This window comes from Garra rufa, chromosome 17, assembly GCF_049309525.1.
Source record: "Garra rufa chromosome 17, GarRuf1.0, whole genome shotgun sequence".
Classification (NCBI taxonomy): domain Eukaryota; kingdom Metazoa; phylum Chordata; class Actinopteri; order Cypriniformes; family Cyprinidae; genus Garra; species Garra rufa.
The window spans coordinates 9694324-9718098 of NC_133377.1; the positions used below are offsets into that span (position 1 = coordinate 9694324).

The window sequence follows — 23775 nt, forward strand, 5'->3', positions numbered from 1 at the left end:
TATCTGCCTGTTGGAACAAAACGCATCATGATCAAAATCATCTCATAAGGGTAAACAAACAGCGGGAGGAATCTGAAAGAAAATTGCATCGCGATCAAAATCATCACATAAGGGTAAAGAAACATCTGGAGGAATATAAAAGAAAAGTTTTGTCTCAAAGCAGCGAGTCTGACTCCGAGGAGGACTCCGAGGAGAACTCCGAGGATGAGTCTGATGATGACTCTGAGGAGGACTCTGATGATGACTCTGAGTATGAGCGTGATGACGCCTGGCCTATTCCTGAGGACAACCCTTTCGGATGCTGCACAACAAATCTATATTTAGACGCGAGCGACGAACCTGTGTTAAAAACTGTTTTCTCAACCATTGACAAGCTGTTTCAGTCAAGTTAGACCAATTTCGCAGTCAGTGTTTTATTGTGGGCATCAATATGTTTTGGATGTATGGCAGCACAACAAAATTGTAAAGCGTTGAGTCTTTTTTCCTCTGTTTCTTGCTATATGTTTAATTGTTTTAATAAACATTTATTGAATAAAATTTCCCTTTTGCCTCTTTTTATTCAAATTTTATCATATGTTTAAAGGTTTAAACATATTTTAAGACACAATATTGTTGATGTCTAGTGTTGCATGTATTATTTATTACATTTGTAAATTTATTTGAAACATTTTATTATGGAATTGGCTCTAAATTCTTTAACAACCTATCATTATCTTTGGTATAATAGTTACCAGTTGGTTCGTGGCTCTTATTTTTTGAGTCTATAATCTTTAATCAAAATATTATAACTAGCTTGAGCGAAACTTATCTTGTGTGCTTGACTGATTTTCAAGCCTTCCGGCCACAACCCTCTTAGACCTTACAACAAGGGTGAGGGGTGGACCCTATCTGTAAAACCAGCAACTGCTGTCCTCATCAACTCTGCAGTAACTGAGTTCACCCCACACTGTGAACATAACCAGGTTTGGAAGACGGAGCTACTGCAACATCAAGTTGATCAAAACAACAACAAACCTGTTTTACTGAACCACGGCTCTGCTGCAATTTTACTGCTAATAACACTTTGGGGTTCGCGGAGTAAACGGTCAAATCCGAAATTCTAGGAAACGGTTACGTCTTGGAGAAAACTGAATTCTGAAAAGAATGTCTGAAACTACGCCAAACCTGATGGAGCACAACTGTAGGTCTGGCGCTGATGCGGATGATCAATCGGAGTGCAGCTGTGCCGCAGAAAAAATGTGCGGTGTAAAAGTCGTCGTAGACTCTATGTTTAAACCGTATTACAAAGGACAAATGATCAAACCGATGAACAAGGTCATCGTCGATGAGCGCGATCCGAATCATGATTGTACGGGGGATACTAAACGTATAACAAACCTTAAGAATGAAATGAAGATTGTAAGAAGCCTGAAAAAGGATACACGGCCTGATGTGACAGACGTCTGTGTTAACAGCAAAGAGACAATCAGCGTGACCACTAGGGAGATTCTGGGTATGATGATGACTGCATGTAGAGATGAGATTGTTGTAGTGCATGTATTGAGTGTCCTTAGTAATAATCTTTGTTTCCCTAATGTTTCAGATCAGAAGCCTGATAGAGACTCTAAACCGGGGCCGATACAAGGTTATAGCACTTCTTTTTCTTTTTTTCTTTTTTATTCTATGTGTCGAAAATTTCTAGATTTGCTGAAAGAAGATGATGTAAATGAATTTTCTCCCGACCAAAAATGGATCAAAACATACTACAGTCAAGTTGGTTTGCAATAATGGGTGCATAAGGCCTACTGCATACCTTCATAAAATACCTGCATACTTTCATTTATGCCAAAACATACAAACATATTCAGTCTACTGAAAAAATGTCATACAGCCTAGTGTGAAATCTGTGTACATTAACAGTGATTCGATACAGATATAATATGATCTAAAGAAGAAGGATGTATTTTTAGTCCTGAATTGTAGCTGGGTCCCCACAAGTGTCTTTAGATAGGCCCTAGTTCAACTTTAGTGACAGGTAACCGGACTGCCTTATATAGTAAAGACCTGTGCTATGAAAAGGACTACTTTTAAAATACATATCTCAGTAAGGTGGATTTCAATACAGTCCATAGGATGTCTGCCTGATTTTTGGCATTCAAAATAAGACTTTTTTTTTTTTTTTTTTAATTCAACAGAGACTTCAAGACAAGGACCATCATGCATCCGTGTAAAACGTTAGTGTGATTTAAATATTAATAACGAATAATCATTATCAGATGTACAATTAACTAGTATATTAATTGACCTATTTTCTGTAAAAAGGCAAGAGCTCCACGTCTAATGGCGGTATGATATATGCCCCTGTCATAACTGGATCAAGTCTAGGCTCCGTTACAATGACTATGACTTCTGCAACCTCTGGCAAATCAAATGTGATGGTATATTGTAAGTGTAATACATGTACATCTTCTACATCAAACAAACAAACAAGCAAATAAATGTTGGTATATGAAACTTTTAAAAATGGTAATTAGATGGAGTTGCTTAACCGTTAGATAATGTTGATCGTGTACATCTGGAGTCTAAAGTAAAGCCCCAAAGTAAATTTTATATAAGTTGTTTTATTTATTTATAGGATGGATTTTTATGATGGCCTCATATTTTGGACACATCCACATAACCGCTGAAGGCAAACTGTACACTGAATAAGATAGCATGTTGTAGCGCACGGATTGTCCTTAACAGTCTTTGTTTCCCTGATGTTTCAGATCAGAAACCTGATAAAGACTGTGAACAGAGGTCAGTACAAGGTTGAAGTAATTTTTTTCTTTCTATTCTATATTTTATTTTTTTTTCCAATATCCTATTTCTTTTCGTATTCTCAGGTTATCAGATCTTCCTAAAAGGAAAAAACAGTAAGCTAGTTCAAAAGTGAAGAACATTATTGATGATCTTGACCTACCCACTGAATCAGTTGCAAATGTAAGAGCGATGACACCAAATCAAGAGAAGTTGCGGATACTGCTTGACTGTATGCGTTATGAGGCCTTTCTTACATGATGTGTAACTGGTTTTATTGAATTTAGGTTGTTGCTTATGGTTTGTATGTGGGGAATAGCAAGGACGATAAGGTTGACTCTATTACTCTACTCTAAATTGACTATAAACAGTTGAAACAAGCTCAGCTGATACAATTAGAAAAAGCTATATATATATATATATATATATATATAAAAAATATGTTGAAGGATTAACATATCTCACCCGGTTCCCCTGCGTTGGAACATCAGAGTAAAATTTTAAATGTTAAGAAGTAGGAATACTCTGACTTTGATGAAAACATCACTTTCCTAAACAACATTGTGTCTAACTTACACGGTAGCATGATTGCCATTTTATCATGTACAGTATTGTCCACAAATTTATCAGACTGATAAAGTACCCGGTGTAAAAATTTGAATGTAAGTATATGTGTTAAATAATTGAATAAACAAATTAAAACAGTGTATAATGGTGTTGTGTTTCGCGATTACAGTCAAGCGTTCATGAGACGGTCTGTGGAGATTTCTCCTTACAATGGGAGACTGGTATGTGTCAGAATGACTTTTTCAGAGCAACTGTATATTCTCAGGAGACCCCCAGAAAACACTCCTCACATGTGATGTGTCATTCACGCAAAAAGTCAGTGGGTATTCGAAGAGTGCATGTCTACGTAACATGAGATGTCTTTGGTGGTGTCTTTTCTCATATGTAGTAACATCCTTATGGCCCACGAGTTGTTGTTGACACACGCAATTTGAAACAAACCTGTGATCATTATGGGTAAAGCTCTCAATTCGAAGACGTGACCATCAACATATGCTGACTGTCTACATATATTTTAGAGTAGATGAAGAATAGAGTATTTTCAGTGAAGGCTAATTATCCCCGATATTTATTATGCTGATAAAGATCATTCAGAAAAGTATGAGTACAGCAATAATGATATTCAGATATTGGGCTCAAGATTTATATTTCTATATTTTTTATTTATATAACCTTAAAAGCAGCAACATGTTTTTGAAATAAAATAACCATTACATTTTCTAAAAGATACAACTCAAAAAGGAGTGTGTGTGAGGGGAATACACATTGATGATTATGATTAAAATAAGAAACTTTAGCCATCTAAAGCGAATGGTGTGAAATAAATCTAATACAAATTATTCTTTAGTTGAAATTTAAGTTTGTCTGTAGGGAAACTCCTTTTCAAGGAGAACATCTGGTTTACTCATCACCATCACGAATCAGTCTGTTTGAGGGGTCTGCAGCATTAGTTTCACATTGGAGTTTATCCCTGGGAGGACCATAGAGTTTTATTTATATTCCAACTGAAACATTTTTGAAAATATTTCATTCACAGAATGGATTTCAATGTTCGAAGAACATAATGTAAGCCATTTTTATGATTTTTATAAATTTTATAAAAGACTTGGAGATGTTTTTTGTTATCTTTAAAAGAAGTGCATGATGTGTTTTATAGGTTCAAAAACCTAAATGTTGAATTCTTGTTTAAGATGTTTAAGATGTACGGTGAATGATTTCTTTAGCTGTAGTAACATGTTTGTTTTATATTTATGATCACCTGAAAGTAATGTAAATGTTAATTTTAATAAACATGGAGATCGTCTTTAAAAAAGTGCAAGATGTGTTTTATAAGTTCAATAAACTTAAATGTTGAATACTTGTTTGAGATGTACAATGGTTTATTTGTTTAGCTTTAGTAACATGTTTGTTACTTTGATGTTTTATAACTTCAATAAACTTAAAAATATAAAATGAACGTTGTATAATGATTTGTTTTGCTGAAGTGACATGTTTGTTACTATGTTTTATATACATGACCGTCTAAAAGTATTGTAAATGTTTATTTTTATAAACATGGAAATGTTTAATATCATCTTTAAAATAAGTGGGTTATGTGTTCAATAAACTTAAATGTTGAATACATGTTTAAGATGTACGATGAATGATTTGTTTCGATGTAGTGACATGTTTGTTACTTTGATGCCTTAATTATATATATATATATATATATATATATATATATATATATATATATATATATATATATATATTACCATCTTTTTTAACCCTCATGGTGTCTGAGGGGGTTTGCAACCGCTGCTGATGTTTTGTCCTACCCTGACATTTGTGTGTTTCCAGTACCTTAAAACATATTTATGGTTATGATTATAATGTATTCAGCACAAACTGAGCTACAATAATACGTGAGCAGCGTTATCGTACATGTTTGTGTTGTGATCGTATATGTTTGTGTTTTGAGAAAACAAAAATACTTGTTTAAAATTTTAGTGACAATATTGTTTTACATGTTTTTAATTTGTCTTTGTCTTTTGCTTATGTTTGAGTTTGCATCATGTGTTTGCTTCTTCTTTTTTTTTTTTTTGCATATATGTTTGTGTATTAGTCTGCATGATTGTGTTTTGTGTTTGAGTCACTTTTTAGGTTGAAATATTTATAGGACTTATCAGATCACAAATTTGTATAAACATTTGAATATTACATTGATATAACAACGTAAATGTGATTTATGATTAAATGTCTTGAGTCCTACTATAATAATTTAAATGACTTAAAATATTTTATTACAAATGGAAGTGTGTTGAACTTTTTGTGTGACGGGTAGGTGTTCACTTTGTAGAGTACAAAAGCTTTATAAAAATATAGTAAATAATGTTTATAAAAAAAAATATAGAAATAGAGAAAGTTTACTGTGATTGGGTAGGTTAAGGGTTGATACGGTTTCAAATTGCCATGTCCATGCATGTCCAGGTCCTCTGACATGCCCAGGCATGTCCAGGCATAATCCATATGGTTTGGTCTGTTTAAATACATTTTTCCCTTTACTTATTTTGACGTCGCTGGGTCCCCATTACAATATTTACCGCTACCTAAAAACTAGTATAAATGTTTTGCTTTGTTTTATATCATGTGTGATCACATCGTTTATATTCATTTCTTTTTAAAGAAGAGAATACAACTTGGAGGACTGAATGTGTGTTTGTGTACATGATTGTGTTACACTGTTGAGCCCGAGTGTTATCATTTATGTTTTTAAAACATTAAAGACTTTGTTAATATATTTCATCGTGCAGTTATGGACTCGTAACTGTTGTGATAATAGAGACTTTTCAATAATAAATATTTTTTATAGCAACTAATATATATTGTTGAACAAGTATTTTATATACACCCATCACATGTATGGTCACTTTTTCATACAGTGTGATAGGGACTGAAACATTATTAAACGTTTTTATAGTTTTATTTATTTTTATTTTTCAATCCTTGCAACAACAACAACTAACATTCATGGAAAAGATAAACATCTGAATAAAGAATGTGTTTTTCCGGCTTCTGAACATGTGTACTCGCACATGTTTGAAGAGGTCATGAGAACGGTAGCCATAGGGTGACAGAGGATTAGTGACGGAATCATGTTCTTGATGAATCACCGATCAATTCACTGGGAAAACGCCAAATGATCACGTAGTATGCCAATCTAGATTTTTTAAAACAGATGTAGCTACTGTGAGAACTAATTTGGATCCTCTGCAAAAATGGTATCAAGTCCTCTCAAACTAAGACGTACTCGTAACTGCTGTGTCTATTTGTCTCCTATTATTTTTTATAGCAACTAATATATTGTTGAAAAGGTAATTTATATACAACCATTACATGTATGGTCACTTTTACATATAAGAAGCTCATATAGCGCTGTGTAACGCGTGCTCATGAAGCACACACGGGGAGATCTGCAAGGAGAGCAAGAGAGAAAATGAGAGCCTACAGAAGATACTCTTTTTAATATTATCACATAGACTGTAAAAAGGTGAGGCAATTACTTTTCAAATATTAGAAAATTTATTGTATTATTATTATTATTATTTAAAAATATATTGATAATAGGTTTACTATTATTTGTACTTATTTTATAATTGTTGTTGTGGTTCATCTTTTGTAATAAGCAAACATGAACGCAACCTGATACCCTGCGATACAACACGGATGCGGGGGTAGACCGTAAAATCGCCGAAACATTCCACACCCAACCCTGGACGGTCACGCACAGCTGCTGTATTTCCTCCATCCTGATGACGACAAACACCGGACGGTCACGCAAACAGTCTATAATTCTCTAACCTGATGACAACCAACACCGGATGGTCACGCAAAAACCCATAAACCCGTCAGGAGTTAATCCCTCACCTGGGTATGAATCTATTAAATTTGATGCAACAACCATAAACCCGTCATAAATTAATCCCGCACCTGTTAAACCCTGTCGTTAATCCTCTCAACAACCCATAAACCTGTCAGCCGTTGACATCGCACCTGCTCAATCCATCAAAACAAGGTCAGTAGAGTCCACTAGGTCAACGAGGGGTCAAACACGTGGGTGGGCACCGTGGGAAAGGGCGGGGGAGGGGCGTGGGGGAGGGGAAAGGTCAAAAGGTCAAAGCCATCAATCAAATTATGACAGGTGCCGTAGACTTCATACTACTTACCTATCCACCTGCAGTGTCTTGCCTTAAGATATTTTTTATGTTAAAGAAAAATGACTGGAAAAGTGTAAAGAATTAAACACCGTGAAGTGTTTGTCTTGTTCTTACCATAAAGAATAGTTTAAAACCACAATTAACCATCTTTCATTTTAACAACTTTCATTTTGGAGTAAAATCTGACAATTATCATTAATTTTTTGGCCATATCGCCCAGCCCTAGTTTGCACTGTTTTTTTTTTTTTTAACTACGTCCCATCAGATATACATCCATAACGGACAATTTTGCATTCAACCACATTTTTGTCCATGGCTCATGCTGGTAATGCATCTCTGACAGTTTGTGCTTGGCACTTGAAGTTGAAGCTTATATTCTCAGTCTGTGGTGTGAAAGCAGCAGGTCATTGCAGTTTGTTTCATCACTCCAGCAGGGATTGCTTGTTCGGACATTTATTTTTACACTCATTCTTATTAAGTTTGGACCGGTTGATCGCACACATGCTAATGCATGCTAACAGTCTCACTACTTTTGGCATTTAAAGAATCAATTCAGGCGTCTTGAGTTTGCTGCATCTTTCACAAAGTAGCTCTCAAAACCAGCTTGAATGTTGAGGAATTGCCCTGTGCAAATTGCAATCAACACTGATGTTGTAAGTCTGTGCTTTTATCTGATTTACATAATTACTTTAGTGAATTGGGTGCTAAAACAATGTCGAAAATGCATGCAAGTAAACAATGCTATCAGCAGGCGCAATTCATTCTTATTGTCTAAACCTTGGGGTAATTCTTTATAAGAAACATCCCAAAGGTGAACCGAAAGTGTGCAGCTGTAATCTATTAAGACGAGGTGAAATGCACTGCGTCTTGGAGAAGCCAGAGAAACCGTTTGCATTCTTGTATAAGCTTCAAAGTCACTAGGGTCTTGTGTGTGCACTGGATTGACATTCATTCAACATGGGATCTGTGTGGTTTCAAAAACTCATCAGGAATGAATTTCAGAACAGGAATCACATTCCAGTGGTTTGGTCTCAAGAGATGAGTCTCAAAAATCTGTTTACAATCAATGCAATGGGTTTTTTGGTTCAGTTCGCACTTGGTTCAGTAAAGTGTGCATCTTTTTTATAAGTAATGCAAGTGGTCAATTATTTTTGTTAGTTTGGTAGCACTTTGATTAACTCTTACCAGTGAATCTTTCACGCTGAAGTTAAACATGTCCATGGCATCGGTCTTCAGTTTGGACACAAAGTCCTTGTACTCGGGGTTCTGTGGCTCTCTGTAGGTCAGGATCTTCACATTCTGTGGGGAATTAACACAAGGCAAATTTTGAGTTGTTTAATGCACAAGATAAAAAATTGCTCACTCACTTATACTGATTAGGATGCACACAGAGCCAAACAGAGCAGAGCATTTGAATCAAACTAATCCAATCAGCAAATCAGCTCAAGGACAGACGCATGAAGCGGTGGAGTTTGCACAGTCCTTATTGATTTCATTTATATAATTTGATGTTCTTTTGTGCTGTTTAAACCTGTTAAGGCCATAATATGAAATAATACTTTTTTTTAATGGAACTGGAATAGATTTTTTTTTTGAGTATCACATTTGATACATCATGCTTTTATGACTCATAGCATGATGTAGTGAGACTATGGATCTCATAGGAGAAAAAAATACACTTTAATTCTATTCAGAGACCAAACTGAGCAAAAAATATGCAATTTAGTGCAGTTGCTAATATGTACAGTGCCTTGCAAAAGTATTCATACCCCTTCATTTTTTTCACATTTTGTTGCAGCATTATGTTAAACTGCTTACTTGTTTTCCCACATCAATCTACATCTCATACACCATAATGACAAAGCACAAAACAGGTTTGTAACAACTTTGCAAATTTGCAGAAAAGGCACACACCTCTCAGAAAAGGTCTAACAGCTGAAAATGCATATCAGAGCAAAAACCAAGTCCTGAGGTCAAGATAACTGCCTGTAGAGCTCAGTGACAGACTTGAGTTAAGGCAATGATCTAAGGAAGAGTTCAGAAAAAAATCTGCTGCATTGAAGGTTCACAGAAGCATTATCCATAATGGAAGACGATTGGAACAACTAGGACTCTAGAAAATGTCTGCCAGCCCCCATCCAAGCTGACAGAGCTTGAGAGGTGAAAAGGTGAGGCAAAGAATGGCAGATAATTGCCAAATGCAGATGTGCAAAGCTTGTCACATCATACCCAAAAAGACTTGAGGCTGTAAAGGTGCTTCAACTATGTACTGAGTTAAGGGGATGAATACTTATGCAATGTAATTATTTCAGTGTTTTATGTTTAATAAATTTGTAAAATTTGCAAATCTGGATGGTGTATGGAGTGTAAATTGATGTGGGGAAAAACTAATTTAAAGCAGTTTAACATAATGCTGCAACAAAACAAAATGTGAAAAAAATGAAGGGGTACGAATACTTTTGCAAGGCACTGCATATGGCTAAACATCACCATATGAATCAGTAAAGATTTCACTGCAAAAACACACATGAACCACAACCTGAAGGAGGACATTTTTAGATTATGCTAAAAGGCTTTTTACTTTGCAAAAAAAGTATTAATCAGACAACATAATGCATAGATTCTGTACAACAGGTTTTTTTGGCAAAATTTGGTCATGATGATAACTAACGCAAAATGATAATTCTGTCATTAATTACTCATTGTTATTCTCATCTCGTTCATGTTTTAAACACAAATTAAGATATTTTTGATGAAATCTAAGAGCTTTTTGACCCTGCATTCTCAAAAAGTATTCTCATAGCTTCATAAAAATATGGTTGAACCACTGATGTCACATGGACTATTTTAACTAGTCCTTTCTGGGCCTTGAACGTAGTAGCTGCGTTGCTGTCTATGGAGGTTCATCAAAAAAAATTGTGTTCCAAGGATGAACAAAGGTCTTACAGGTTTGGAACGACATCAGGGTGAGTAATTAATGACAGAATTTTCATTTTTGAGTGAAATACAACTGCAATCAAAACTATTCAACCCCTCAGAGACTGCAGTACTTTACAAATACAAGCTTTTCTGAAGATCCAGGATTTTTAAAAATCACATCTATAGCAGTTTACTGCCATATTAAAAGTGAAAATGTCAATATATAATGTAATGTTTTTTTCATATTTCATAATTATTCAACTGCAATTCAACATTACTGTTTTTAAGTCACTTAGTTTTATGGTAGGGAACAAAATTGTACTAAAACACAATTAGTTGCAAAGCTTAGTGTCTTAAAACCAATGAGATATTTATTATAAAAGTTAAGACTCTGCCACACCTCCCTAAAATGGCTCATTCAAACACGCCCCCACATGTCCACATTGTGGCGTGGGTAGATCTGCATAACAGCGCTCATATCTATATGGAAAGAAAGAAGGTGTAACTTTTACCGGCTGTAGTATTATTGCAGCCGCCATGTTGTGGAGACGCAGTGTGTTTCATAGCAAAAGCAAAAGTACTTTGTTTAGCCTTACAAATGAGGACACAACTAGAAATCAGTGGTTAAGTTATATTTACAACACTGTTCTGGAACAGTACAACGCAAATATTCGAGTGGGTGCTGCGCATTTGACGGAGGACTGTTTCCTGAACCTGGGAGAGCAGCTTACACAAGCTGTACACAAAGGGTTAAGGCTATAAAGTTGGGCAGTTCCAATGTTGCAAGGAAAGTCTGCGCTTCTGATTGACGGCCTGTAAGTACGTTTTCATATTTAAAGAATTGGTCACAATTTATATTAGGTGGCCTTAACTATTATGTACTTACATCAAAAATGAGGTAATCGGCCAATCACAACGCACCGGATAGCTGGCCAATGAGAGAACACCTCGCTTTTCATCAACGATAAGTTTTGTAAAAATCATAGCTTTCAGAAAGGCGGGGCAGAGAGGAGCAACAATAATGTACAGTATGTGGAAAATAATATGGTTTTTGAACCTCAAACCGCATAAACTCTTTTTTTTTAGCAACGTTTTAAAAAAAACTGAATTAGCTTGAGCTGTTACCCATACATTAGCTAAAGTCAACAGAGCTCTCACAAAAGCTACAGAGAAGCTTTAGAGAAGAAATTGTTTTATTATATTAGAAAGTCTAAGGCTATATGAAGATTTCCAAGACATTAGAAGTTCATAGAGACACAGCTGGCAGCCTTAAACCTTAGATTAAAATGTGTTGTACCAGAAAACCTCTGAGGGTGTTGAACAAAAAAGCACAATATCATACAATGTTTGATCAGAGCAAATGAGAACAACCTGCAATGTTCAGCCAAAGACTTGCAAGATGACCCAACGAAAGGAGGAAAACATTTCAATGCAGAGTATAAGAAGAACACAGGACAAGCATGGCTTTCATCTTGAGGCATCTTGCAGAATCACACTCTTTACCAAAAAGAACATAAAAGGCTGACTTGAACATGTTAAAATTCATTTGGATAGACCTGTTGAGTTCTGGAAGAATGTTTTATGGAGCGATGTGACCAAACTGGAAATTTTTGGGCCCATTGATCAGCGGTATGTCTGGTGCAAAAAAGGTAAAGCTTATAAGCAGAAGAACACCATCACCATGGTCAAACATGGAGGTGGATCAGTCCTGTTATGGGGTTGTTTTACTGTAGCAAGAAGTGGAAATCATGACTGTATGACAGATATCATGGATTCTTTGAAGTATCAGGCCATTTTGACAAGAATTGTGATGCCTTTGGTGCAAAGACTGAAGCTGATGATCAATGGACTTTCCTGCAGGACAGCCATTCCAAATTATACATGTAAATCTACTTAAGCTTGGTTCAGGGACCAGTCATAAAAAAGTTCTTGAGAGGCCTGTTCAGTCTCCAGATTTAATTCTAATTGAAAATATTTGGTTGAATTTGAAAAAATAATCAGTCATCTGGAAGCTTTTTCAGCCAAGGAATGGGCTAAGACTGCAATAGAGAGATGACAGAAGCTTCTAAGCACTTACAGGCAGCATTTATTGGTGGTTTTAACGGACAAATGACTCACAAAACTGCACAAAATTTGGGGGTTGAATAATTTTGAACATGAGTGTTTAGAGACAATTTGAATTTGAGCATGATTCATCAATGTTACATTCTCAGAATGACTCGAATGTGTCGTAACTTTCTCTAATAGTTTACTGATGCCTTTGTTGAATTGTTTTCATAAAATGTTGTTCTCCACAGCAAAATGTCTTGCAGGTCAAGGGGGTTGAATAATTTTGATTGTAACTGTATATCTTTAAGATACTGCAGAAATGTGTGTATCACATATGATACAGTAGACTTTCTAGGGTTAAAGATAGATGGCATGGAGAGGAAACCTTCATCATGAGAGACGACTTAATTTTCTATTTCATTCCTTAAAGAGTGTAGAGTGGTATGTGTATGCAGATATGTGTGTCTCAGTGTCTCTATGTGAATCAAAAGAACAGTCAGTCAGTCGTTAAAAAAAACAGTTCAGTCCAGAGTAGAGGACAACAAACATGACAGCAAACAGCAACTAATAATCATTCAGTTATTAAAAAGTGCTATTGTATATTAAAAAGCACTTATCCTGAGTAGTTTGGAAGTCTGCTTTTAGATAAAAAAAAGATAGCACAAAGAATCAATAGCTCCCTCCACAAAACATGTACCATTTGTTTTCACTCTTTCATGGTCACCTCCTCTGAGAAAATGGTTTTATGTCATCTGTTGATGTCCAATTTCATAATAATTCCAACTGTGTTATGCCAAAATTGAACCTCCAACAATTTTCTTTTGCAACTGTGCCACAAACTGCCAAATTACGACAATCTGAGTGAAAAGGCTGTTGTCTAAAAATTGGGATGTACGCGTTCTCTAATCTTCAAACTCAGAAAAAGCCACCATGGTGTTTTACTTTGTCTGTCCCCTGAGGACTCTCAGATTTGTGTATAAAAGATTATGATTCATGTGAAGTGGATGGGGATAATGGGAGCTGAAGCTGATGACAACAGTGCATATAAAAGACAGTTTCTCCTAGATTTTCAATAGCACAGAAGGACAAAACAGACAAACAAAATGATGCTAGAAAATGTAAATATGATTTTCAGCAAGAGCTTTAAAAACGATTTCCGAGCCTTCTAAAATATTGGATGTAGAAACAATTTTGCACACATAAAAATAAGGTTAAACCATTGATGTCACATGGACTGTTTTCCTACTTACTTATTACCTTTCTGGGCCTGGGAACATTTTAGTAACATTGCTGTCTATGCAGGGTCAGAAAGCTATCGGATTTCATCAAAAATATCTTAATTTGTGTTCTGAAGATGAACGAAGGTCTTACAGGTTTGGATAGGCATGAGGGTGAGTAATTAATGACAGAATTTTAATTTTTGGGTGAACTATCCCTTTAAAATTTGGATGAAACATAACTTGTGACCGTCTTTTCTTCTGGATTATGTTGTATTAGGGGGCAAAAATATCATATCCCATTTTTTTTTTTTTGAAAATTTTTTTTTTTCATGATTCACAATTTTATCACGATTCTTTGTCATGTTGGTTTTACTATTTTGCAAGTTGTCTGAGGAGCACACCCAAACTAATTTCCCTATTTTAAAATCAAAGCCCAACAAGGTAACAAAATATAAAATAAAAATAATAGCAAATGTTTAGGCTAAATTGGGTGAATACAAAAAATCTTTTGTCATTTTTAGTCTTTGTTATTAAAAAAATAATGTTAATAATGTTACAAATACACATACAAATACAAATAAAACAAATTTTAATTTTCAGGTACAGTAGGTGTATTTAATAGAGGTTTGGGACACCATCTGAGTAATTTTTTGGTGAACTGTCCCTTGTTTAGTTCTGTCGGATGCCCATTTTACAAAAGTTGATATGATTCTTTAGGGCAGAGGTCCCAAACTTTTTTCTGAGCGGGCCACATAATTTTCTTTTCATTAATGGGGGGCCGGGTCGGTTTATAAATGAAAATTCCATGGGCTGGACTGACTACTATTATTATTATTATTTTATTATGATTTTACCTGTATTTATTATACCTTTTAATGCTAGAATAGTTTTTTTTTTTATGCACCAGACAGACAAATGATCATTTCTTTTCAAAAGATATACAGGTGCTTCTCAATAAATTAGAATGTCATGGAAAAGTTCATTTATTTCAGTAATTCAACTCAAATTGTGAAACTTGTCTATTAAATACATTTAATGCACACAGAGTGAAGTAGTTTAAGTCGTTGGTTCTTTTAATTGGGATTATTTGGCTCACATTTAACAAAAATATATCTCTGGCATTGTTCAGAGGGCCTGTTCAAATGTGGGGGCGGGCCGCATTCGGCCCCCGGGCCTTAGTTTGGGGACCCCTGCTTTAGGGTCTTAATGAGAAGTCTATAACATACTTATAAAATTTCTCAATGGTAGTGTAAAAAACTTTTTACCTTGTCAAAATCAGCCCTTTTTAGAGCGAGCTACTCTGTTGCATGTTCCTTTAAATGCTAATGAGATGCTCAGCTATGAGCCCTGCCCTTGTCTGACAACTTATCAGAACAAAGCCCGTGTTCCAGTTATTAATATAGTTCAGTTTTGGGTTTTAATAGCAAAGTGGCTAGATTTTGTTTTGTTTCTTTATTAAGTTGATTTAGAAATATGTTTGGAACATTTTATCTGGGTTAAATTAATGCTGTAAAGTATAGCGGTCAGCGGCAATGAGTTGAGCTTGTTTGATCAATTTAGCTTTCTCAAATCAACACGACTTGCCTAAAATAAAATCTATAGACATAAAACACTTGATGCATTTCACAATATTAATTTAACATTAAACCTAGATAAATGTGGCTATTAGGTGCATATCCAATCGTTTGTGTGCAGAGAGTGGAAGCTAAAGCGGGATTTGCAGGACATGGAAGCGCCAGCGCGATCACTTACATTTTTTTTTTCTTATTAATAGTGGAAACCTAAAATACGCCATCATTTTTGGTCATAAAAGTAAGAGTAATACATCACTTGGAACTGCAAAGGGTCGATTTTTGTTTGTGTGCACTCACAATATGTGTGCTTTCGTAAAATAGCTAAAGAAAACAAACATGGGCTTTATGCCATCTCTGTCTTGAGGAGGAGCGCTTCACAAAAATGATCTGAAACTCACAGAATATTTGCCTCATAGACAAGATAAATACAGTGGTGTGAAAAAGTTTTGGCGCCCTTCCTGATTTTTTGTCACATTGTAATGTTTCAGATCATCAAACAAATTTAAATATTAATCAAAGTAAGCACAACATGCAGTTTTTAAATGAAGGGAAAACAAAGATGAAAACTGCTGCTGAGCAAAAAGAACATAAAGGCTCATCTCAGTTTTGCCAGAACACATCTTGATGATCCCCAAGACTTTTGGGAAATACTCTGTGGACTGATGACACAAAAGTTGAACTTTTTTCGAAGGTGTGTGTCCCATTACATCTGGCGTAAAAGTAACACTTCATTTCAGAAAAAGAACATCATACCAACAGTAAAATATGGTGGTGGTAATGTGATGGTTTGGGGCTGTTTTGCTGCTTCTGGACCTGGAAGACTTGCTGTGATAAATGGAAACATGAATTCTGCTGTCTACCAAAAAATCCTGAAGGACAATGTCCGGCCATCTGTTCGTGACCTCAAGCTGAAGCGAACTTGGGTTCTGCAGCAGGACAATGATCCAAAAACACCAGCAAAACCACCTCTGAATGGCTGAAGAAAAACAAAATGAAGACTTTGGAGTGGCCTAGTCAAAGTGCTGACCTGAATCCTATTGAGATGCTGCAGCATGACCTTAAAAAGGCGGTTCATGCTTGAAAAACCTTCCAATGTGGCTGAATAACAACAATTCGGCCAAGATGAGTGGGCCAAAATTCCTGCACAGCGCTGTAACAGACTCATTGCAAGTTATCGCTAATGCTTGATTACAGTTGTTGCTGCTAAGGGTGGCCCAACCAGTTATTAAGTTTAGGGGGCAAACACTTTTTCACACAGGGCCATGTGGGTTTGGATTTTGTTTTCCCTTCATAATAAAAAACCTCATTCAAAAACTGCATGTTGTCTTTACTTGTGTTATCTTTGATTAATATTTAAATTTGTTTGATGATCTGAAACATTAAAGTGTGACAAACAAAAAAATTTAAAAATCAGGAAGGGGGCCAACACTTTTTCACACCACTGTATATCTATAGAATTCTTTAAATTACTACTTTAAAACGGTAATGTGACAATTTCACAAAAAAAGTATGTGGCATCCAACCTGTCTTCACATTTAACATGAAAAACAGCAATAAAAACGTAGACTTCAAGTCAGTTAACTGGCTGTTCTCTTACGAGAGGTCTCTCGTACTGCGTAAGATATCTTACGCTATGGGGAAAATCCTTTTCCGCAAGATATTGAAGCCAAAAAATGATCCTTAATTTTGTAACAATGTAAAACGCTGTCACAGTCAGGCGGGTTGAGGAGTGAAGATGGACGAGGAGAACCGGAGTAACTGAATAATTGAAGTTTATTAAATAACACACTGCAAAATGAACAAATAAACAAAACCGGGAGCAGGAAATGAGCACATGTAACAAAACAAACGGAAGTAACATAATCATTGACCGACAAACGGGGTGTGCAAACACAGACTCTTAAATACACTGAAAAACAAGGCGTGGTCACAAACAAGCTAACAAGATGACGAGGGGGAAATACATATATGGGCAAGACTGAAATAACACAGACAAAACTAGAAGGGGGAGACAAGGACTAAACCATTATAACTAGAAACAGAGGGGGAAAAACACTAGGAAAGACAGAACAGGACAAAACACAGACATAATCCTGACAAACGCGTTGCAGCAGCATACAGACATAGGCGAGACAGCTCGCGCGCCTATTAGCTGTTCCGCGGCAACTGCAGCAGCCTATCGAACGAGGCCTAGCGTGACGCCAGACCCAATGAGGGTGCTTCGCGCCCACTGCGTCACGTCCCGCCATAATGGGCGTGGTCTAGGCCTATAAATACCGCTCGTAGGCAGCTATTATCTGATTTTTCATCCTTCAAGCGAAGCACACGCATCGCTGGAGCAGAAGCCGCGCCGTCGATCGGGAGCACCTTCAGCGGGACGAGTCATAGAAGTCGCTGGCCGCGCCGCCTTCCTTGCCTTCCTGCTGCGCTTTCCGGTGCCTATATCCTTTCATTGCTTTATTCCTGTGTGTCGCCGCTGCGACACACATTCATAAAAGAGCAAAGGCGTCTTTTTAAAGATGCCTTCCTGCGGCTCATGCAGAGCCACACTCAGCGACGGGGACCGCCACGTGATCTGCGTTTCCTGCCTGGGTAAAGAGCACACAGTTCTCGCGCTCGCCGACGGCGGCTGCCCTCACTGCGAGCCAATGCCTATGGCGACTCTGAGGACTCGCCTGGCCTTCTTCACTGAGACTGCTCCCCCGCCCGCAGCGGTATCGCGCCGTAAGAAGCGCCGTGCACAGCGGGCCCCGGGACCTTCCCCCAGCCGACAAAGCTCGCCGGTTCGCCCGCCTGCTTCACCGACCTCGTCAGCCTCCATTCTGGACATAAAGCGGCCGCTGTCTGCTTCCGCTTCCATTGATGCTGCTGATGAGGGGGCTCTGATGGAGGAAGAGGATTCATGCTCTATCCTGGCGTCAGGCAGTGAGGACTGGGCGAGCTCGGTGGACATCATGCCCCCTGCCTTCACTCCGTCAGGCACAAGAGCTTCAATTGAGGCGGAGCTAATGAGAATACTCACGCAGGCCACGGCAAGCCTGGGCCTTGAGTGGTCTTCACCAGAGCAGCCCGCTCACAACCGGCTGGACGGCTGTTTCCTGCCAAAAGGGGAATGCGCTTCACATGCGTCAAAACCAGCGCCTTTTCTTCCTGAGCTTCACGAAGAACTGACTAAGTCCTGGAACGCCCCCTACTAAGCGAGAGTGCGTCCATCCACTTCTTTAGCGTTCTCCACAGTGGACGACGCCGAGAATAGAGGATACCTCTCTCTACCGCCGGTCAAAGAGGCGATAGCAGCCCACTTATGTCCGCCCTCCGCTGGACGGCGTGCTAAGTCGGCCCTCCCCTCTAAAGCTTGCCGTCAGATGTCAAACCTGCTCCGCCACGCTTTCGCCGCCGCCGGGCAAGCCGCATCAGCGCTGCACACCATGGCCACGCTGCAGATTTTCCAGGCCGACCTCCTGCGAAGGCTGGATGAGGGAGGACCCGACGCAATCTGCGTGCCGGATCTGAGAAGTGCTACAGGCCTTGCCCTCCGCGCTACTAAGTCCGCAGCACAGGCCATGGGACGTAACATGGCCTCTCTCACCGTTGCTGAGAGGCACCTGTGGCTAACGCTTTCTGACATGTCTGAGTCTGAGCGTACCGCGTTTCTCGACGCGCCGCTCTCACCTGCTGGCCTATTCGGATCTTCTGTCAAGGACTTCACAGAAAGATTCGCTGAGGTACAGAAGGCGTCTCAGGCGATGAAGCACTTCCTCCCGAAGCGCTCCAGCTCTGCAACTGGCCGTGCGAGACCGCCTACACAGAGCTCACAGCCCCAGCCATAGTCTGCTGCCGCCACTTCGCAGCGCCACCAGGCTCAAGGTGCGAGACCGCGTTCACGCTCGTCTGGCCGCCACCCCGCCAGACGTGGCCCGCGGCCCAGGATTGAGTTGAAACCTGAGCCTCCGAAGTCGTCCTAGCACAACTAGGAAAACGACGGTGTACGAGTCCCGCTGTCGCCGGACCCCCACCAAAGTTATTCGCTCGTCCAGTTCCAACAAATGTGACTGTTCCAGTGTTTTCTGCAGCCAACAAACCGGTCCTGTCGCCCGTTTGCCTGCACACAAAAGTCGTTCTCACGGCTACCCAGATAAATCCCCAAAAGAGTATTTTCTGGTGTCCCGGCCACGGCCGATGGTGTCTTATGTGTAGTAAGCATGCCCACTTCCCAGTGCCCATCCCTACACACAAACACAACCTGTCACACGGGTCCCGCGCATATAAAATCGGCTCAGGTCGATTGCGCTTCACATGTGGTAAATATGCCCGCTCCCCAGTGCTCGTAAACACCACATCACGCACGTTCCACGGTTTCTGTAAAAATGAAACCAACGTGCATTCAAACGAGCGATGTTTGGAGTGTGTTAAATGTACCCGCTGCCCCACAGTCACACGCACACACAGACATAACAGCTCCCGCTATCAGCGTGCCCCATGCCTCAAATGTCACGAGCGAAACGCTTGTACTACAGCACACCGAAGCCCCTCTGTCGCTGAAAGAACAGAGTGCGTTACGTATTCAACCCTTAGCTATTCATGCAGACGCATGGGAAAAGCTTCCCGGGGTTTCAAAGTGGGTGCTGGACATTATAAGAGGAGGCTATTCGCTACAGTTTCGCCGACGCCCTCGCCGCTATGCGGCGCGCGTCGAGACCACAATGCGTGCAGAAGTAGCACACCTACTTCCAGCCGAAGTGGACAAATTATTGAGCAAAGGGGCCATAGAGCCTCTCTCTCAAGTTCAGAGCGAAGGAGGGCTATACAGCAGATACTTCCTGGTACCGAAAAAAGACGGCGGTCTCAGACCCATATTAGATCTAAGGCAACTGAACAGAGAGCTTGTGAAGCGACAGTTCAGGATGCTCACGACCAGAAAAATCCTCGCGCAGATTCGCCAGGGGGATTGGTTCGTGTCAGTGGATCTGAAAGACGCGTATTTTCAAATACAGATAGCGTCACGTCACAGGCGGTTTTTGAGATTCGCCTTCAAGGGCCAGGCATATCAGTACACAGTCCTGCCGTTCGGTTTATCCCTAGCACCCCGTACATTTACGAAGTGCATGGATGCAGCGCTCGCTCCCCTGAATACTGAACTATTTGGACGATTGGATGATTCTAGAGCAATCTCGCTCAGTGCTCATAGAACACACGACCATTTTACTCGATCACCTCAAGAATTTGGGTCTCAAGGTCAATTGGTCGAAGAGCTCTCTGTCCCCCAGTCAGAAGATTTCTTTCCTGGGCACAGAATTGGACTCGCTGTCCATGATAGCGCGACTATCACCACAGCGTGTGGTAGACATTCAGCGTACAGCGAGCTCGTTCCGCTGCGGCGCGTCTGTCCCACTCAAGAAATTTCAGAGAATGCTGGGTCTCTTGGCCTCAGCATCATCAGTCCTCCAGCTGGGTCTGCTCCGAATGCGCCCACTGCAGTTCTGGCTGAAAGCGTGCATACCGCGCCAAGCGTGGATGTCCGGTCGATTTCGTCTCAAGGTCAATCAGAAGTGTGTCACAGCTCTGAAACCATGGAGAGCAATCGGCTGGTACCAATCAGGTGTAAGCCTGGGGACTTTCTCGAGGATAAGAGTGGTGTCCACGGACGCGTCCACCTCGGGATGGGGGGCTTTGCTCGAGGGCAGACCGTCTTTTGGCCAGTGGTCAGAACGGGAAAAGCTCCTACACATCAACTGCCTCGAAATGCTGGCAGTAGAGAATGCGCTAGCGCGTTTCTGTCCCCGAATAAAAGGAAGCCACGTCCTAGTCCGCTCGGACAACGTGTTTGTGGTATCCTACATAAATCGCCAGGGCGTCAGGTCCAGGAACCTTTACAGGCTAGCAGAACGCCTCCTGGTATGGGCTCAACGCAACCTGCGCTCATTGAGAGCAGCGCACATGCCGGGGCTCCTGAACGTGGGACCAGACAGACTGTCCAGGAACAATGTTCCGGCAGGCGAATGGTCCCTGCACCCACAGACAGTCCAACTGCTGTGGAAGGATTTTGGCAGAGCGGAAGTAGACCTGTTCGCGTCTCAAGACAACGCTCACTGTCCGGAATTTTTTTCCAAGAGCAAGGACGCGCTGGCCCACGTATGGCCCCGCCGTCCTCTCTATGCATTTCCCCCTGTCTCTCTCCCGCCGCAGGTGATAGAGCGGATCAAGGAAGATGGGTGTTCAGTGCTGCTGGTGGCGCCGTTCTGGGAAAACCAGCCTTGGTTCCCAGCGCTGATGCAGCTGACGAGCACTGCTCCGTGGCCAGTACCAGTGAGGAGAGACCTCCTCTCTCAAGCCCTCGGCTCAATCTGGCATCCTCACCCGGAGTTGTGGTCCCTTCATGTTTGGGCCACCAAGTGTGATGAACTCCCTAAGGGAGTGCTAAACACGATCACGCAGGCTAGAGCTCCATCTACAAGACGGCTCTATTCCTCAAAATGGTCTGTGTTTTCGGGCTGGTGCACAACCCGTGGCGTGTCACCCACAGACTGTGGTGTGACGGAGGTGCTTTCTTTCCTACAAGAGCTGCTGGACAAGGGCAGAACCCCGTCCACGCTCAAAGTCTATGTGGCGGCTATAGCAGCGTTCTCAAGGACAACGCTAGGTCAGTCTATAGGAAGGAACGATTTAGTCATCCGCTTCCTTAAAGGAGCTAAGAGACTGAATCCTCCCAGACCTCCCTCAGTCCCCATATGGGACCTTTCTACGGTGCTGGAAGCCATGAAAGGTGGACCATTCAAGCCTTTACAGACGATTGATCTGAAATACCTGTCTTTTAAGACTGTGTTTTTGATGGCTCTCGCTTCAGTAAAGCGCATAGGGACTTGCATGCGCTCTCTGTGGGTGCGACGTGCATGGAGTTTGGGCCTAATGACTCTAAAGTTATACTCAAACCTAAGCACGGTTATGTTCCAAAATCCCTCAACACACCGTTTAGGGCGCAGGTCATCGCTCTGTCAGCCCTACCGGTCTCTGATGAGGAAATAGATGCAAACCTTCTCTGCCCAGTCAGGGCATTACGGGCTTATGTGTCTCGCTCGTCTGCTTTTAGGCAGACGGAGCAGCTTTTTGTTTCGTTTAGTGGACGTTCTAAGGGACTAGCTACGTCGAAACAGAGCCTATCCAGATGGATAGTTGATGCTATAGCGCTGGTATACGCTTCTAAGGGCATGCAGTGCCCGTTGGGTGTCAGAGCACATTCCACGAGGGGCGTGGCCTCTTCGTGGGCCTGGTCGAGTGGGATTGCCTTGCAAGATATTTGTACGGCGGCGGGCTGGGCCTCCCCGTCTACATTTATAAGGTTTTACAACCTGGAGGTTCCCGCCTTGCAGGCCAGGCTGCTGTCGGTCTAGTTCACCAGCAAACTGTGTGAGACCCATATTTACACATCATTTCAGGCCGTAACCCCGCCCTGTCTGTATAACGTATGGAGTGTCCGAGTGATGCTGCATTATGTGGAAGAGTGCGGCTCCGCCCCTCCCTCTTCCCGGACTCCCTGTGAGTTCCCTAGGTGATTGTGCACTATATGAACCCCGGGTTTTTGCCCTTGGGTCTTTGGTGTCAGATCTCAGCATGCAAGGCGTTTTGCATTGGGTCCCCATAGCGTAAGATATCTTACGCAGTACGAGAGACCTCTCGTAAGAGAACGTACTCGGTTACTAACGTAACCTCGGTTCTCTCTAGAGAGGGAACGAGTACTGCGTATCTTGCCGTGCATGCACGCGCTCTGGTTGCTTCGATGATGAAAAACCAGATAATAGCCTACGAGCGCTATTTATAGGCCTAGACCACGCCCGTTATGGCGGGACGTGACACAGTGGGCGCGAAGCACCCTCATTGGGTCTGGCGTCACGCTAGGCCTCGTTCGATAGGCTGCTGCAGTTGCCGCGGAACAGCCAATAGGCGCGCAAGCTGTCTCGCCTATGTCTGTATGCTGCTGCAACGCGTTTTACATTGTTACAAAATTAAGGATAATTTTTTGGCATCAATATCTAGCGGAAAAGTATTTTCCCCATAGCGTAAGATATCTTACGCAGTACTCATTCCCTCTCTAGAGAGAACCGAGGTTACGTTAGTAACAGAGTACGATTTATGAGAAAAATAAACAATGTTGGCAAATCTATAGGCTTGTTGGCTTTTCTAAGGTAGGCTAAATGTTGTTACTATTATTATGATTTATTCACAAGAAGTTTTATTGACATTTTAAACTCTGATTGATCGATTTAAATTTTTTTTTCATGTTTATTTCGTGCTGCAAATAAATAAAGAGGAAAAGATAATTGATTCACATGCCGCTTGTTCTGAGGCAAATATAGTTATTTCACTACAAATTAAAGAATTGTATAGGCTGATCGAGACTTGTGTGCTACAAATAATGAATGGACTTGAAAGCGTTAAATATTATTTCCAAGCATTTATACATACAATAAGAGCTAT

General features: G+C 40.4%; 1 protein-coding gene across 1 annotated transcript in view; it reads right to left on the reverse strand.

Moving 5' to 3' along the window:
* npr1a (natriuretic peptide receptor 1a) overlaps positions 1 to 23775 on the reverse strand; it is a 174574-nt gene that overhangs the window by 105316 nt on the left and 45483 nt on the right. Inside the window, exon 4 of the mRNA XM_073822471.1 lies at positions 8727 to 8840. Coding sequence (XP_073678572.1) covers positions 8727 to 8840 — 114 coding nt within the window. The remainder of the gene's footprint in view (positions 1 to 8726; positions 8841 to 23775) is intronic.